Source organism: Ictalurus furcatus, chromosome 17 (assembly GCF_023375685.1).
Source record: "Ictalurus furcatus strain D&B chromosome 17, Billie_1.0, whole genome shotgun sequence".
NCBI lineage: Eukaryota > Metazoa > Chordata > Actinopteri > Siluriformes > Ictaluridae > Ictalurus > Ictalurus furcatus.
The window spans coordinates 11596522-11616560 of record NC_071271.1 but is presented as its reverse complement, the minus strand read 5'-3'; the positions used below and the strand labels follow the sequence as shown (position 1 = coordinate 11616560).

The window sequence follows — 20039 nt, the reverse complement described above, 5'->3', positions numbered from 1 at the left end:
GGGGCTCCCGAGTGGCGCAACAGAAAAGCATTCTCATTATCATCTGGATGATCCTGATGCTATAGCCATCTGTGCCCAGAAGCCCAAAGAGCAAAATTGGCTGTGCTCTCAGAAAGAGAGGGGTCTCATACCCTTTCCCTCTTATCAATTACAGCAACACCAGCCAATCATGGTGGGCTCATGCACACAGAGGTAGCAAAAATCACTTTGTCCTCCCTGGTTGGTAGCTGTCATGTGACAGGGGAGGCATGCCTGATGGGTTGGAATTAGCCATGACTAAATTGGGGAGAAAATTAGGGGGGGGGGAAGGGGGTTTGAGTGTTAGATAGACAATCCTAGTTGATGGGTTCTGCTCTCACACTGGAGCTCTGCACAACCCCCAGTGAGGGAGGCAGGTAACTATCTCTCTCTAAAGTGACACTCTCCCAAATGGACCACTTTCATGAGAAAAGCCTTGTTTCTCCAGTGAGTTACCGCTCATGCCCCTCTCACTGAGACAAGAAGATGTCATGGATATTTATGATTAGCAAGCAGTTTAGGTTGCAACTCCTGGTTCAGATCTGGTTCAAATCAGCACAGGCAGCAAAGGGGACATCTAAACCAGATGCTAGCAGACTCGTAGCTAGTGTTCATCCTCAGCTTCCAGGGAATTTAAAGCTGTGTATACTGGAAACCAGCTAACTCTGTTGCTAACCAGTCTCATTCAGTTTATATCAATATAGATCAACATATCTGTTTCTGTTCTTATGGCTGAATTTAACTAACTACTGTATATTTAGGTGGCCTAACCTGAAGCGCCCAATATTCCTTATTTGTCAGATTTTATGTTAAAATTATATGCAAAAATAGCTTCTGATTCTTTTCTGACAAAGACACATGATAAAGCCTTTAAAAAAGCAGTTAACAACTACCATGACTAGAGGAATACATTTTGTAAATGAACTCCTTAGTATCATTGGAATTAGTTTCTCTCTGAGTTTGAAAAATGTAAATATCCTTAAAATAAAGCAGTTTTCAGATAACTTAAAAAATATATAGCAACATTATTATCCTCCCCAACCACCCCCTCCTATAATTCTTTAGAGGCCAATTATAATCTCTTCATAGTTTCTGATTCTACAGACAGGCCACAATTTTTTCCTGCTTTTTAAAGAAAGGTCTAAGAGTTTCAGTTGTGCATAAATGTATTGAAAATCACACTACAGAGTAGTGCAAGAGTCGACATACTGGCATCGCTAGTACCGTCACAAAACATATCTTGGCCTATATACTGTATATCAAATCTTTTGCATAAGTGTTTTGTGTGAATCACAGCAAGTGATATGTACAAGACAATACAAAGTGTTTACTTCAGTAGGCAGCACTGGATGTTAGAAAGTATTTGTTGCTTTTATGTCAAAACGGAAGCCTTCTGAAGTCAAGGCATGCTGATCTGCTTGTAGGTTTTGTGTTCAGGTTGGCTTCATACTGCGTTCATGCTACATTCCTGAAAGCTCTTTGGTGAATTAGAGAGAAGAGAACTAGCTATTTTTGTTGCACAGTCTCAAAGGAAACAGGTGGAGACTAGGAGCTGTTACTCCACTGTTTTATATGAGCGCTCCTCACTGCACTCAGTATCAGTGGAGAAGGATAAATAACTGAGTGGAGGACCTCAGAGGCTGTGAACCAGGGCTGTGATTTGGAGGACACTCACCATTAGTACAGCCAGGAATTGTATCCAATTCTAGCTACATGTAGCTCATAATGTTCACAAACTACTTCGTGGTGCAGACAGAGCACTACTTTCACTGTGTGCAACACTGACAACATAATGGCTGCCAAGATAAAATATTAAGACTTATCTACTAATCATGTAAAGTCACATCATCACTGTAGAGTGGATGAAGGCTCTTCTGCTTAAGTCATATTCTTCTTTCCCAACATTTTACTGATCTCTTTCCACGAAAGGCTAACTAAGTGACGCTCCAGATAGGAGGTGATGGTGTGCTCAGAAGCTATTTGCATGCAATTACTACCCTTGTGAATTTTTTAAAAATGTTTATTTTCCTTATTTTTTAGCCGTTTATATTTTCATCATAAATCTGTGTGGGATGCAATGATAGAGAAAGTAGGTAATAAGGAATATATTTGCGAGAGAGAGGTGTGCATCCAGTTCTCCAAACCTCTGGGACATCCTACAAAAGGCATGGCGTCTCTGAGGAATGGCTGAAGTATATTAAGTTATTAAAACCTGACACAGAAAATGCTACTGAAAGCATTTTGTAAAGCCTGTCGTCCCTGACGTGCATGTACACAATGGACACTATAATTGATTGTATATGAACACAGTTTACACAATGTATGTACACAACAGCCAGATACATGTGTCTGTCTCTGTACTGTGTCTTCTTATAATTAATATTTTAGCACCATGTTTGGGTTTGGTCATTTACTTATATTACATGTAAAATCAGTTGGACTGGTACAAAATATCCTCTAAATAACTTTACTTATAGGCCAAAAAACCTATATAAATAATGATGGATTAGTGAGAGAGTGAGATTTTGGATTATACAATCATAAATGAAATGAATGAGGATGGGGTGGTTTAGCTTCATTAATGGCTTTTTTAGTGTTATGAGGCAAATGATTGGTAAAGTTAATGTTGCAGAAATTATCCAACCTTAGTGTGGGTTAAACTTGCCAAAGAGATGAAATACAGCCTGCCCATCATAACTCTTTAACAACTCTAAATGTAGACACTCTGCTAAATATCATTTCGTTCTGATCGCCCCCTGCAGCTATCATCTATTAAGACGGAGAATCAAGACAGCTCCAGGGTCCCTGGTTCAATTCTGAGCTCTGGATACTGACTGTGTGATGTTTCGCATGTTGTCCCTGTGTCTGCATGGGTTTCCTTAAGGTTCGCCAGTTTCCTTCCACATCCAGAAAACATATCAGTAGGCGGACTGGCTATGCTACAGTCATGTGAAAAAATAAGCACACCCTATGGAAATTGTGGGCTTTTTTTTTTAAACACATATTTGGACAAGCAAACATTTGATCATCTTTGAAACAGTGCCTATTAATGAAGTTGATATACTTGAACAAACACACTCAATTATTCAACAGAAATACCTATAGATGTGAGATTCTTCTGTGGAAAAAGTAAGTACACCCTTGGCTTCAGAAGCTAGTATTGTCCCCTTTAGCAGAAATAACTTTTTGTAGGCGTTTTGCACAATTGTCCACCAGGCTTGCTAGAATTTTGACCTCACTTCTATGCAATATTCTTTCAGTTGCAAGCTGTTTGAAGGTTTTCTTGCATGTACTGCACATTTCAAATCTCCCCCACAACATTTCACTGGGATTCAAATCTGGTCTTTAACTAGACCATTCAATAACCCTCCATTTCTCCAAATTGTGAGGTTCTCAGAGACTCGTTTTTTGCATCAGACAGTCTGCTCTTGGGCTGAATTTGCTGGAATGACCAGTCCTGGCGGTTGTTTGAAATCTGCGCCATTTGTAGATAATATTACTTACAGTGGAATGATGTATTTCAAATAATTGAGATCTTTTTAAATCCTTTGCCAGACTCATAGGCATCCACAGCCTTTTTCTGAAGACCTTAAAGAACTCTTTAGATCTTGACATGATGACACCACACACCTCAATAGCAAAGAGTACACCAGACACTAGATATGAGAGGGGTATAAATAAGATAGGATCCACCTGCACTCCCAATCCTGAATACCTGATTTTAAGGTGAAGGTGTGATAAATGTAGGGGTGTATTTACTTTTTCCATGTGACTGATCTGTTTTTTGTTAATTTAAATTGTGAATTACTACAAAATGTCACATTTATATGTCATTTAATATATCACATTTTATCACATGGCTTGACCTCAGGCATGCCCAGTTTGAGTGACAGCTGACAGCCCTTGGATGACAGGCTTCAATACTTTCTTCACAACTGATGTTTTCCGTCTATTTCGGTTTATAATTTACTGAAATATTATCATAGAAACATGAGAAAACTAAAACCTTAGTGTAACACTTTCCCAGATTCGGATAGGGAATGAGGAAGTTGGAGGCAGGCTTGAAACAACTGAAAAGGTGCTATATTCTTATCTTTCTCTTTTCAGCGGTTTTATTTCATAGACACACACGGCTCTGTGGTGGTTAACTCGCTCTTTCAATGCACCCATCTCTCCTGTTTTTATTCTCACCTCGGCTCACTTCAACACAGAACATTCATTAGTATAATTCCCCACGGGTGTGCAATCCTTGCCACTCACCTTCTCTGACTCTGCCCTCCAATCACAAACTGGCGCTCGAGCAAGCCCCAGCTTCCAGACTTATTCTTTATTTCAAATCAAAATGCGGGACATCATCTCAGGTTGTGGGATGTGGTACAAAGGACTAAAATGCTGTGCATTACAACACAAAGCGGGACGTGTGGTCACCCTTGTTCCAGGGCTGAACATGTAAGTCAAGGAGAAAGGGAGGCCAACATCTGAATCTGATCTAATCCTAAAAATAATGGACTTGAAAGATCAAAGTAATAAATCACAATTTGAAACCATTAAGAAATGCTCTAGAGTTCAATAGATTTCTCTCACCAACACAGTTTATACAACTTATTTCAGCTGATTTTTTTTTTGCCCATTTTCTTGAATGCATAGAGTTATTGTTAGCAGTCTTTGCTGCTAGTCAAGCAGATTATACCAAACTGAAGCAGTCAGGGTCATTTCTGATAACTCAAAGTCATGGCTCCAGAATGAGGGATCAGGATTCATTAGTCTGTAGATCTCCCTGACAATGCGCTTGTGTAGAAGGAAATTAATTATCCAGGTGGTTAGAAGAAGTGTATCGACATGTAATCAAATCTGTCTCTCCCTTCACGCTTATCTAATAAAAACGTTCACACATTATCCTACTGAACAAGGTGACCCTAAAGGAAGACAATTGAATTTCTGCCCAGCTGTCTTGCACATGCTTGAAATCATTAACAAAGCGAGAGAGAGAGAGAGAGAGAGAGAGAGAGAGAGAGAGAGAGAGAAACAAAGATCCAACATATGTAATTGATAGGAACATTAAGCAGCAGGTTCTGTTTGTCAGTTCAGGTCCAGAAGTGTTAAATGTTTATTCATTAGGTTGATTGTTTTTTGCTTCAGTTGTTCTATATATAGATTGTGCTCTAATTAAGGGATTTATTCAGTGATTCAGTGAAATGCATGTATCTGTATGACATTGGAAGTGCCACTGTTGCCCAGACTAGAGACAGATATTTTCACAGCTCTGACAGGGGCTATGGAGACAGAGGCTGACAGAGGCTATGGAGCACTGTGTATTTTACAGTACATGTGAAAAATAGCACTTTTGCATGTTTACCTTTTGCATGTTTATCTTAATAAATATTCAATTTGAGCAGTTTTGCCTATTTTTACATTTGCAGTGTGATTTACTGAGCCTGAAGGTCACTATGGAAAAATGAGTACACTGAAAAGGCTGGTATTACGTTTGCATAAGCCTCTTTCGGCCATTTGACAGAAATAAATCACTTAATTTTATTAAAATTATTATTCTCAAATCCATTTCTCCTTATATAATGAGAAACTTTTACAAAATAATGACAATATTATCGCAGCAAAGTTGCTTTTATATTAGATATTTACTGAGAGCCAGACCTTTCACAACTCTTGAGATTAGTTATTACATAGAACTCATTTTAATTAATGTTTCCTCACATAGTGTTATTTACGTCATTTACGTAATTAATCTTTGCCCATGTGCTGCATACTGTTTATTACCTTGTATAAATTAAATGAAATAAATCAGGGTGTTAAATGTTTTGTTCTGTACGTGTCCTCACAAACCTCAAATGTTCCTGATGACTTTTTCTCTGGGTGTGTAGATGATTCATGTAAATAATATTTTGGAAAAATCATCATTGAGGTAATCAACACTTACCTCAGCAGTGTTTTTGATATATTGCAAACCACATTGCAATCACTGTGTGGAACAATATAATAGCAATTCCAAATCTTGTGGCCGTGTTCAGTACCTATAATTCAGCAAATTGTGTTGTACAAATTCCTTCTTTAATCATGAAGAAGCAGTGTTTGAATGACTCAATTACTACCAAATAGAATGAGATACGCTCAATTCAATGCAATTCAGTTTTCTTTGTATAGCACTTTCAACAATAGACATTATTCCAAAGGAGCTTTACAGACATCTACATGTAGTTAGGTATACTACAACATGGTAATCACTGAAATGTAAAGTTAAGAGCTTCTGCTTTAGTACAGAAAATGTATGGCAAACATTTGTGTTGAACTCCCACACACTTCATTTAGGTCATGTTAATGCTGCTTAAAATTTGCATTACATGTATTGACCGTTTCAAATCCTCCCACAACATTTCAATGAGATTCAAATCCAGGCTTTGACTAGGCCATTCCATAAACCTCCATTTCTTCCTATTGAGCCATTCCTTGGTAGATTTGCTAGTGTACTTATGATCATAATCGTGTTGAAAGGTCCACTTTCGGTTCAACTTTCAGACAGATGGCCTCACATTATCTTCAAGCACTCTTTGATATGATGCAGAATTTATAGTTGATTCAATGAATGCAAGCTGTCCATTCCCTGAGGCAGTAAAGTAACCCCAAACCATAACATTTCCACCACCGTGCTTCACAGTTGGTATGAGGTGCTTCTCCTGAAAAGCTGTCTTTGGTCCGCAACAAACATGTCTGCTGTTAATGCGGCCAAACAACTCTATCTTTGATTCATCTGTCCAGAGCACATTATTCCAAAAGGCCCGGTCTTTGCCTGGCCTGGTCTTTGCCTATATGCTCATTGGCAAAATGTAGTCTTGCAAAGGCTTTTTCCTGGCATGCCTCACATACAGGTCAAATTTGTGCAATCTCTTTCTGATTGTAGAAGCATGCACTTGGACACTAGCAGATCCTGTGATGAAATTTTGGGGTTCTTGGAGACTTCTTTTTGCATCAAACGGTCTGCTCTTGGGCTGAATTTGCTGGGACGGCCAGTCCTAGACAATATGGCAGCTGTTTGAAATCTACGCCATTTGTAGATTATTTTCCTTACAATAGAATGATGTAGTTCAAATAATTTGGAGATCTTTTTAAATCCATTGCCAGACTCATAGGCATCCAGAACCTTTTTTCTGAAGGCCTTACAGAACTCTTTAGATCTTGGCATGATGACACAACACACTTCACCAGACACTAGCTATGAGAGGGGTATAAATAAGAGGTTCCACATGCACTCCATAAGCAGGGTCTAATCACTGGCACCCAATCTTCAACACCTGATTCTAATTTTATGGATTTGAAGTTGTGATAAATGTAGGGATGTACTTACTTTTTCCATGTGACTGATCTGTTTTTTGTTAATTAAAATAGTGAAAATTACTACAAAATGTCAATTTTATGTCACTGAGTGCATCACCTTTATTAATAGGCACTGTTTCAAAGATGATCAAATGTTTGCTTGTCCAAATGTGTCAAAAAACCAACAATTTCCATGCAGTGTACTTATTTTTTCACATGACTGTGTAACTGTAGTGAACACTATAGTGATCCTGAATGGGTTGTCAGTTTCACTGCCAGTCAGTTTGAGGCACTGGGTTGTCTCCATGGTTATACAGACAGAGAAACAGAGAGACAGAGAGAGAGACAGACACACTGACTGACTGACTTACTGACTTACTTACTTACTTACTTACTGACTGACTTACTTACTGACTTACTGACTGACTTACTGATTGACTTACTGACTTACTTACTGACTTACTTACTGACTGACTTATTGACTAACTTACTGACTTACTTACAGACTGACTTACTGACTTACGTTATTGATCTCGATGGGGACATTTGGAGAAAATATAGTCAAACACCACACAGTCAACCAAGCACAGGATCAAACCCATGACCCTACGGCTAGAAGGCCATAAGTCCACCACTGTTATCTTGAGATCACAAGAAAAATAAATAAATAAACCATGGCCTTTATGGACATTTGGACATTTGTGCCACCGCTGCATGAAATATGATTAGTCAATTTCAATCCCCATCAAATCTCCAACAGCATAATATGTTTTAAATGCCCTTTTACCTTTCATTTAATGTTGTCTGACTTAAATTCAATTTGTTTTCAGGCAGTTTTTTTTTATTGCAATTTAGCTAATAAATGATAATAATTCAAGCAACCTTATTATTGCTAAATAATTACATTTGCCTGCTGAACTGATTTTTATATTTTTGTGTCATATTTTTCAATTAACATTTAAGTGTAGATTAAGCAGGATTTATTGCAATAAAATCCATATTAACTGACTAATTGATTCATTAATTCACTCATCTTCAGTAACCACTTTATTCTGATCACTTTAACAACTATCTAACTATCTAACAACTATCTAACTATCTATTTTTCTACTATCTGTTCATTTGTAAAACATACAGTACATGTATGAACAAATTAAAAGATAAAGGCAATGCATTAAGCAAGTAATGCACCAGTAGTGCATTAGTAAACATGCCACATGAAGCCATGTTGTTAATGTGTATTACATCTTCATAGGACAGACAACAGCAGGCACAATCATAGTCTGAAAGTGTGCCTGCTTATCTCACATTCTGAGAAACATCCACCAGACCCACTCACTGAATAAACTAATCCCAGACACAATTCCCACAAACCCTAATGTAATCCACAAACTGCCTATACAATGTAAATCATAATATAAAAAACCCCAGATAATTTCAGCTTTCATTTTATTGAAACTTTTGCTTTGTTGCCTGTAACAAGAGCTTGTTACTTGTCTCACAGAGCTATACCACATGCAGAGAAAGAATAAAAATCTGTACTGCTCTGATCAGTTTATCTGCTGGATAACCTGTTGCCATCAGAGAGCCACTTCACTGTTCTCAGATTTAACACCAGCAGAAATAGAGACTTCTACGTACAGAATGTTGAATCTGATTGTGGATTTCAAATCCTAGAACCAGCAGAGGGTTGACAGGTGTATTTTTTATCATGTCATTTATTGCTAGATGTGAATGATGTGCATGATGGCCTGCAATAGACTAGCATCCCATCCAGGGTGTATTCCCACCTCATGCCCAGGTTTCCTGGGATTGGCTCTGGATCCACCGTGACCCTGACCAGGGGGAGCTACTGAAAGTGAGTGTGTGATATAAATAATTAAGTCGGTGCTATTTAGTTAATGCATGGAGAATTTCACTGTGCTGTTATGTACATGTGACAAATAAAGGCTCCTTCTTCCTCATTATCCTCTTTTGTGGTGTTCCACCCATGCCAGTGCAGGGCATTAATGTATAATCACAAATATAGGAACAGAGCACAGGCATGACAAATTTGGCTTGTGTCCAACCAAAACATCAGCATGTTGGCATTAAATTATGCTTGTTCTGGCACATACATAACCCTCAGTAAAAAAAAAAAGATTTAGGAAATAAATCATACCCGATATGTAAGCAAAGTCTAATTCAGTGATTAATTGCCTAACTGCTCGATTACCTAATTGATGAAATAGTCTGATAGGTACTTAAATCTCATGACAATACTCAAAGTTTCTATAATTCTAGAAATACATCAGTACTGAAGCACCTTTTGATTTGATGAGTCTCTCTACACTGGTATAAGAGTTCCCAGTAAAGTAAGCAAAACCTTTGTATCTCATAACATTTGGGCTGGAGCATTGTTACTGATTATTATTTGTCGAACAGAGAGTCAGAACAGAAAGTCCTAAGCTCACTTCTCTAGTCCATCAATCCTGCCTTGTTGTATTTAACCTTTAACTATACATGATGGGAGGGGCGATGCTGCCCTTTCATTGTCATGTGAATTATTGAGAGGCCTTAATCTTTAATGTGCTTGCCTCCTGATGCAAGCTGCTATTTGGAGGAACTCCCATCTGTCAAATCTTGCAGGCTACTGCCAAACATGCAGGTGTGGAGGACAGATGGGGTGTCCAGTAGAGTGCACCGCACTAGACTATGAATCATTAACGCTATATAGCAGGAGGCCAAACAATGCCCCCATCAACAGTCCCTTATAGTCTGTTTAAATATAGTGTCTATATATATATATATATATATATATATATATATATATATATATATATATATATATATATATATATATATATACATATACATACACACACACATATATATAAATAATGGTTCAGCAAGGTCCCATTCTGTCAAACATCAGATGAATGTTTTGTGAAGTTACTGTTCATGAGATATTCTTTTATAGATGGATGTTGCTCAATTTTTTTTTTTAGCAGAGTATGACCGGGAAATGTAATTACTGCTGCAATATTAGTTATTCTCACCTGTGTAGCTCTACCAAGCATGCTTGTTGGAGCACATAAGGAGGACGGGTGGTAATTGGACGTTTGGTATCAAAATTGCAAGTCATTATAGATAGTGCTCGGCAAAGCCTTTGGATGATTGCTGTGAGCTTAATAAAGGCATGAAAGCCTTTCCTGTTAAGCTGGGCAGGATCCACTCTCTGGGAGGTACACACAGTTGATTACCACCACTCCCCTCCCCACACATACACGTACCCAGAAAGAAGGAGAGGGAAAAAGACACAGAGACAGAGAAAATGAGGAAAATGGTTCTCTTATCCAACAGCCACGTTATCAGCCTGTGAAATTGTATTACCCCACTGCTAACCTGCCACAGTTCATTAGTTCACAGAAACAAAAGGGATTTGCCTGCGTACAAAGTAATTCTCTTTCATCCAGCACCTCAGCGAAATGAGAAACAAAACTTGGCAATGTAGCGAGACCTCAAAAACCCTTTTTCTGATCTGTCACATATCTCTGTTAAAAGATTATTAGCAGAGAATATCATCTGAGCCCTACTCCAGTGTAATTATGTGCAAGCCTATTGATAGCAGCTGTCATTTTCGGGCTAACATAAGCAATATTAATGGTGACAAGTGATAACAAGAAGTACAGTTGCAATCAAAATTATTCATCCCTCATTGCAAATCAGGTTTACTGTTAAATTTACAGACTTTCAGCTGTTTGCAATAAACCAATCAAACATAAGCAATTGAAATAGTTCAACACAACGAATGCTTCAAGTGATTTCCCCAAATTCAACTGAAAATGCAACTTATAATGAGTTCTCCAGTCTCAAAATTATCCATCCCCTTCTTGGCAAGCATTTTTAGTCCTTAGTAGAGAACCCTTTTGCTGTTATGACCTGCTGCAAACGAGATGCATAGCCAGACATCAGCTTCTGGCTGTGTTCCTGAGGAATCTTAGCCCATTCCTCATGAGCAATGGCCTCCAGTTCAGTAATATTTTTGGTTTGTGTGCTGCAACCGCCTTCTTCAAATCCCACCAGAGATTTTCAGTCAGGTGACTGTGATGGCCCTGTAGAATCTTCCAGGACTTCTTCTGCAACCAAGCCTTGGTGGAATTTGAGGTATGATTGGGATCATTGTCCTGTTGGAAGGTCCAATGAAACCCATGCTTCCTCATAGACAGCATGATGTTTTCTCCTAGGATTTCCTTATACTTCAATGAATCTCGCCTTCTACACGCTACAGGTTTCCAGTGCCAGAGGATGCAAAGCAGCCCCACAGCATTACCGAGCCACCACCATGCTTGACTGCGGACAGAGGGTTCTTTCTTCATTCCTCTTCCTCCAGACATACCGATGATCCATTGTGCTGAAACGGTCCAACATTTCTTGTGCTTTTGGGTCAGTAGCGGCGTATGTCTTGGAGTTCTGGCACGGAAACCTTCTGCGTTTAGTACACGCCTTACTGTGCTCACTGAAACCTCAGTGCCTGTTTCCACCAAGTCTTGCTGCAGGTCTTTTGCAGTCACTCAAGGGTTTTTCACAACCTGCCTTCTCAGAAATCTGGTTGCAGCCATTGATAGCTTGCTTTTTCTGCTCCGTTCAGGTAGTGTACACTAAACAAACCCCTAGCCAGTTCAGGTATTTCATTTGTTCCAGCTCAAGCATGCCTGGTGCAATTAATGAAGCCCTTGATTAGTTGCATCAGGTGTGCCTGAGACAACACCCGTTTTGCATATTTGTGCTGTTGTGAGGGATTCTATTCAGGGGTTGAATCATTTTGAGACTGAGAAGTCATTATAAGTTGCATTTTCAGTTGAATTTGGGGAAAGCACTTGAAGCATTCGTTGTGTTGAACTATTTCAATTGATTTTGATTTATTTGTTCACTGCAAACAGCTGAATGTCTGTACATTTTGACAATAAACCTGATTTGCAATGGGGGCTGAATAATTTTGATTGCAAGTGTATTTCCCCCCTCGTTGCACAGAGAGCCTCTCGTAATGGAAAGTAATGATTGAGAGCTCCTTCCTCCCAGATGCGTAATCGCACTCACCAATTTAATCAACAAGTGTACATTCATAAGCAAGGTTTTTTCAAGCTCTGGCAGAATGGCAGCCTCTATGTTTCACACACACACACACACACACACACACACACACACACGCAAGCACGCACACACACACACACGCACACACTGATTGGGCGGCTGCTACATGGGAACACTGACCTTGGTAGAGTAGCAGGAAGGAGCCGTGGCAGGGCCGTCGGCTGTGGAAGTGGACGGAGATCTGGTTGCTGTAGCTGCGCACCACCAGGCCCTTTATCAGGATGGACTCATTAGCCAGCACTGATGGCTCACAGCCTCCCAGATCTTCAAACCTCACAGAGTCCCCTTCAGCCAAACTCACATTCATCACCTAAATGCAAGAGAGTTAAAGAGAGGGTGTGAATTTGACACACTTTTACATATCAAATTTGATCTGTTGTGGCTGTTTAGACTGTAATCAATTAAAATATAACTTATTAACCTTAATTAATTAGATGTAGAAATTCTGGAGAAAAAAATCTTACTCTCAACTTCATGAGAACAACATGTGCTCATGTGTGCTTTGACTTTGTTCTAGACCTGTCTCCATCTTTATCCTGTCATTGGTTTTTACTTATACTAAGTAAAAGTAGAAATTATTATACTGTCTAAGGAATGCAAGTTCATGAATTAGGAACACATTAAGAATTTTTTGCATGTTTTTTTTTTTCATCAGCATCATGAATTCATCATTTAAACTGCCCATTATTGTTGGGAACATATTTTTTACAGTGTATATATACTTCAAATACAGTTTCTTATTAAGGGTGTCCCAAAAGTCTCGATAAATAGGAGATTATGTATGCCAGCACCATGTTGATTGTGCGTTCATCAGTAAATGTTCGTAGACATCCACCTCTCTGTTGGTCCACAACACTTTTTGAATTTGTTAATACCTCACTACTGGTTATAGTGCATTCCCAGCTGGAGCAAAGAAATGCACTCCTCATTGTTATATTTCTCAGGTAACATGTTATTCTGAGTAACACTATGTAGTGTTGACTAAAATAACTAATGACTAAAACAATCTGCTTAAAAAAACATTTTTAGAGTTCTCTTTTGTATTGTTCTAGCCTCAAAAATATAGAGGCTGTATTAAGCTTCATTATTGTGTTTGCTGTTAATTGAAGCCATTACTTTCATGAATATGTAAATATGCCATGATCAGAAGTCTCCCATTGGCTGAAAGCATAAAAAACAGTTCATGTGACATTTTTATGTGACATTTTAAAAATCCCAAAGACCTTTTATAAATTAGCAGTGGCTAGCTTTGCATGGAAATTTCCCTGCCTTTTCTCCTGCAGTGTCTTGCCATCTGTTCTCCATTTTATAGTACTTTTAAAGACCTTTTTTTTATTGTCTATTATAATATGCAGTATAAATCTGGGGTTTAACATCTGTGCCTTAGTGGTTCTAAACTTAGGGTTCCTTTGCATGGTTTTGTAGATTAGCTACAGGTTTAGTGAACTGCAACTTCATTTCTGACTCATTGCAAGCATATTGAGGCTACATCGAGCCAGATTGTATACCCAATAATATTGCTCTCCCACACATCATTATAGCAGACAACCCAGACAACGCCTTCAGCAGATTCAGTTTGCTTTACAGCGCCATGGACTGAGACAGAGTGTCAGTGGTATGTTTGTTGCATTCCTGTTGCATCTTTATCCACTGTTGGGCCACATCTCTGCCAAACCTGCCCATTAATTACCCAGGAAAACCGACCGAGTGACAATCACCTGTCTGCAAGAGCCAGTGTGCGCATCCTCAGTCAGGTCGCGCTGTCTTTCCCTGTCTTCGCTTTCACATAGTAAACAACCTTGTGAGTTAGTGTCCCAGCTGGGGGAGTTGTGACATTGTGGTGTGCAGCACAAAAACTGCAGCAAGTGTGTATCCTTGACCTTAAGTCTACCAAACAGACATAGCCTGATGAATTCAACTGTGTGAGTGAAACATTACAGAGCTTATATAAGCTGGCCAAGAAGGCCTCGCATGGCCTCTGCTCCCCAAACATAATGAGAATCAGATTCAGCTTAATGGAAATGACCTAGAGAGCGAGTCAAACCTCATACAGATACTGGGACAGGTTAATGAAGCCTGACACTTACTAGCACACGCATCACTCTCGGGTTAGAGATGTGTAATTAATTCACATAGGAATACAGCTCTGCTGCACCTTTACTACAGAGACTGCATTCAGATCTGCTTCATCTTTAGCATTAAAGTCAGAAATATTACATGTTAAGGTCTTGGTATACAAGTTAATATCCAATAGTTAGACATTTATTATGGTTAATATGGATACTCAACAGGTACTCAAGAATTTATTCACACTTAATAAAGTCTTAGTGTGGTCTATACAACATGTGCATTGCAAAGTAATCACATTACACTAAAAGCCCTGGCATAATAAAATACATCCAAAATACCGCATGCTGTAATCCAATTTGAGTTGGCATTTGGCCCAACTGCCTTTCCCACACGGATAATCCATTGTATAAACAGGACTTGTCAGACAGACGCAGATGCTGGCATGCAGACATGTCGTTATTAAGCGTGCCAGGTCAACGTTGATGAAAACGTCCATTTCCTTTAGTGCCAAGCACAGTTAACTTGATTAGAAGGAGGGAAATCTAATCTCAAATCTGTTATTCCTGCTCGTACAGTCTGTCCACAGGGAATCAGTCAGCATGAAGTGAAGCAGAGGAATGGAAAGTAATTGATGTAGTGCATTGCTTATATTCAGGGGCTTTTCTGATTTGTCATGCTTACTTTATAATTATACAATATTAAACTGTCATCTCACAGATGCCCGAGAACAGGCTAGAAATAATACAAATTCCAGGCTTCTAGGTTTACTTGAATCATGTCAGATAAATGTAAATAAAAGTTAATTAGTGCTCTATTACATGATTCCTGATGCTGTTGAGCTTTTTCTGAAAGCAGGGTGCATGTATTTCTGCTCCCTTTTTTGTTTCCTACTTCAATCTGTCAAAATTTAGCCATCACAGTGGATAGTTGTTGTCCATATTTCTGCAATTTGCAATTAGCAATACTTCACAAATAAATGCACGGGTGTTTCTCAATCATATATACCATGTGTTGTTAGCCAACCAACTTGTATCCAACAAAAACTGATCTGAAGTCTGTAAAACTCATTAGACATTTTATTGAATAGAACCAAATAATAATATGAAATGTAATTTTTTTGTTATATTTTGATATTTTATATGTTTGTTACTTATCCTATGCAGGCTGTGCCAAAATATATTCATGACTACAGCTCAGAATACATTCAGAAAAGTTGTGTTAAGAAAGCATGAGAAAAGAAAAGAAAAGCCTTGCTAGGAGATACAGCAATGTGTTCAAAAATAAATAGACATTTCAATTTCAAAACAGCTGCTGGTGGCTGAGATGCTGGAGGAGAGCAGCACTGAGAAAGCAGGCACTCTCTGACATAGCCTGGCCAAAGCTAGCTTTCTGAAATGGGAGCACTAGTGCTAACTGACAAAATCCAATGTTGGAGTTTGCATTAAAACCATTTAGCAGCAGAAAAATTGCATAACAATCAGTCAAGTCTATAGTGAAATGTCAATATCGGATCAGTGTGGAATACATATCAATATTCTGATACTCAGAGCTCTGATATCAGTATGGTATTGATATGGTGAAGAAAGAAAATGTAACCCATGCAGCCATATAACAATAATAATAATGATGATGATAATAATAATAATAATAATAATAATAATAATAATAAATTATTGTTATTATTATTATTATTATTATTATTATTATTATTAGAAACATCTATTCCCCTGATCATTTTTTGCAATTATCCACTAGTGCAATTAACAATATCGCGCAGATACAGGTCAAGAGCTTCAGTAAATGTTCATATAAAACATCAGAATGGGGAAAATGGGATTTCAGTGTTCTCCTGGGATGTTCACACACCAAAGTCTCTAGATTTTACATAGAATGATGCAATACATCTCCAGTGAGCGACAGTTCTGCAGATGGAAACGCTTTGTTGATTTGAGAGATCAGAGAAGAATGGCCAGACTTGTTTGAGCTAAAAGGAATGCTAAGGTACCTCAAACAACCACTCATTACAACCATGGTGTCCTGAAAAGCACCTCAGCATGCACAACATGTCAAATCTTGAGGCGGATGGGCTGTAGAAGGTGGAGAGGTTCCAGTCCACGCTTGTCAGCCAAGAACAGGAATCAGAGGCTATATAGCAGGTACAGGTTCACTGAAATTGTACAGGTGAAGCTTGGACAAAGACAAGTTGACTTTTTTTTTCAACTGTCCAGATTCGGTGAACCTGTGCTATGGTATTATAAAATCTGGTTACCAATAACAGTTACAATCATTAGTGCCAGGCTGACATTAATGTGTTGGTGTTATAGTGGGAACACAGGGTTAAGTTAACAACAAGAACTGGAAAACGATAGAGATGTTTTTAAGGTATAAATGTCATTCAAGACTATTGCCACTGTGTCATCAAGCAAAGTTGTGATGCTCTTGTGTCTTTCTTCTCTAGGTCTAACATGGCAGCTTTGGAGTCATAAATAAAGCCTAAAAGAAATAAAGTGGAATGTTTTTTTTCTGACTAGGGGTCTGTTGAAAGAGAAGCGGTTTGTGTTCTGGTTGAGGAGAAGAGTGCAGTATGTGTTTGGCTGAGTACCAGAATCTGAGCAGTATGATCTGAGAGAAGAATCAACAGGAGGGCTGCCGTTGCATCACTGTTCACATGGAGCTCTAGAATCAGGGAAATGTTTCAGAAAGTGTTTCTGTAAGTTGTGCGAATGTATGTTTAGTTTGGCTATGTTTTTGTCTGTACAAGTCACATCAATTGATTCACGTACAAAACATAGGCTCGGTAAAATATGGCCAAATTTGATAGACAATAAACATGAATATACAATCACAAGATATTGTAAGATTTCCCTCTCTTTATCACACACACACACGCACACACACACACACACACACACACACACACACACACACACAGGCTCCTGAATATATCAGTGTGCTGACTGTAGGAGGACAGTTAATTAATCTGGAGATGCATGCTGTGTCACATTAACATCAACACATTAGCAGAAAACCCTGGAGCAAAGAGGGATGAGACTACAAAAAGAGCTTTGTGATCCTGACTTCCTCCCACTGGAGAGTTGACACTTACCCACTCCTTTCCCCTCTCACCTCATGATAAATAAACTACAGTTGTTCGACACAAGATAATAAACCAACATGGGAAATCTACAGGGACAGACATCCAGGGACAAGAGGAGAGAATAACAGAAACAAAGAAGAAGGTCTGAGAACAGTGGAGGGAGAGAGACTGAGAGAGAAAGGGAAAAATAATGGCAGAAGCAACAGCAAACGTGAAGCAGAAGCAACAGCAATGAGCAAAAGTGCTCAAATATGTCTAGCAGCATTCTTTCTAGCAGGGCTACCCTAATCAGTACTGACATGCCAAAAATAATGAGCTTATCTGGGACAGGACAAAACACCCCAACACACAAACATGCACCCAAAGAACACTCAGGTGCACAATCACAACAATAAGAATACTTACTGATATTAATACTGAAATTCTGATCCTCTGTCTCATATACCTCTTTTGATCTCAAACCCAATTGTCTTCAGTGTTTAACAAAAATTATAGAATTGACCTTGTCATTCCAATACTTTCAGAGAGGACTATACATTACATGTCCAAAAGTATGTGGACACCGGAACATCACACCTATATGAGCTTGTCATATCTCATTCCAAAGCCATGGGAATTTACTGTATATGGAATCGTGTCCCACTTTTGCAGCTACAACAGCCTCCACTCTTCTGGGAAGGCTATCAATTTAATTCAAACATTATTTTACTCTTTGGACAACCCTGTGGCCTTGTTTGTATTATCAACTGTGTTTCTGACCCATCCATGCTTACTGACCTTGCTTTAGGATTGTATCTCATCTCTGTTTGCCAAGACCTGTATCAAAGACCTCTATGACATGGATCCAAGCTCTATGTTCCAATGTAGGTTCATTTTAAGACCTCAAATTCTCAAACATTAGAAGTACTAGAGAAAATACAACAAAAGGTTTCTTTCTGGGAAAAAACAGAGGAATTTAGTAGGTAAATATTACTAGTGCTCACACCGACTACTTGATATCTTCTTCATTTTTGAGCTCTTGTTCTTGCTTGCATCAGTGGAAAGATATCATGTGCTTGCTATGAGATTGTCTTAGTAGCGTTCAAAACAGAGTTGCTATGAATGCAGCTTTTAAGACACCGAAATCACATAAATATATAAATAAATCACATAAAAATTTAAATAAAATTGGTTTTACTCTGTCCACATTTTACATTTTTTTTCTTACATTCTTTTGAATGTCCATGGAATAAAATAAAATATTCGATGCCATGAGTGTACCTTCTGCCATCATTTATACATTTGAAGGACCATATAATACAAAGCAATGGGAAAGCATGAAATTAAAAATGACCTTATATGGCCATGGGAATTTCTTCAACTCAGGACAGCTGTCATTTGCTGCTATTGTCAAGAAATTGTTTGATGCCGAACACAACAGCATGTGGTCGCACGCTTGCTGAGAGTAGACTAATGTTTGAGAGGTAGAATTTGGCCAGTAGTTGCTGCAAGCCTTTTATAATCGACCAATTAGTGTGTGAGAAGGAGGAAATTACAGAGAGGGGTTAAAGCAATGCAAATATGCGCACACATCTTGCAGTATTAGACCATAAGCACATCATAATGAAACTAAAGCCAAATCCCAGATATTTTCTAAAACTTAGATGCTTTTTTAAGGTCCGAAAAAGAGGACATGTCCAGGAAAAATAGGACGTATGGTCACCCTAACAAAAGCATTTCAGACAACAATTTGTGTTCATTTCTACCAAATAAATTTTGCATATGCACCAGAAGGTTGCTCATGTAAGCCACGACTAGCAAGAAAGAACCAGAACTATAATCAAGCAGCTGTCTATATTGTGTTATGTCAAAAGATTCATTTCTTTAGTTTTAAATGAAAAAAAAACAACCCAAAAAACCCTGGTAGTATTCCCATTTTTTACAAAATGCACCTGTAATCTGATTACTTTGTTTTTTGACATAACTGTAAGTTTTTTGTATCCTGATTACATAATGCCGTTACACGTATTCCATTACTCCATAAGCCTGCTCCTCTCTAAGATACTTCCTTCTTGGTTTAAAAAAAAAAAACAGCTCTGAATAATCATAAGCTAAATGAAATGTGGAGAGGTTGTGTATGTTGTGGATTTTCCAAAGCACAGAGGATTGACCATGTGTTTAAAAGGTTTATTATGGTTTACTCCTACAGGTGCTGTGTGAACACATGACTCTCAGTGCTCTCAGTGCTCCCAGTGCTCTTGGGGAATCTTATGTAAATCTTAGTCTTGCTGTGAAAGCTGATCTCTCCCTCTCTTCCTTTATGACATACGAATATAAAACCCCAGAACTCTCCATGGAAGAGCTCAAACAACCTTTCTCTCTCTTTTCTTCCTCCTCTACTCCCCGCTGCTCTCGG

The 20039-nt window shown here is 38.5% G+C and overlaps 1 protein-coding gene across 1 annotated transcript in view; it reads right to left on the bottom strand.

Moving 5' to 3' along the window:
- The window catches only part of sez6b (seizure related 6 homolog b), a 178003-nt gene that overhangs the window by 51591 nt on the left and 106373 nt on the right, over positions 1 to 20039 (bottom strand). The window contains exon 4 of the mRNA XM_053647675.1: positions 12598 to 12787. Within this exon, the coding sequence (XP_053503650.1) occupies positions 12598 to 12787 (190 nt within the window). The remainder of the gene's footprint in view (positions 1 to 12597; positions 12788 to 20039) is intronic.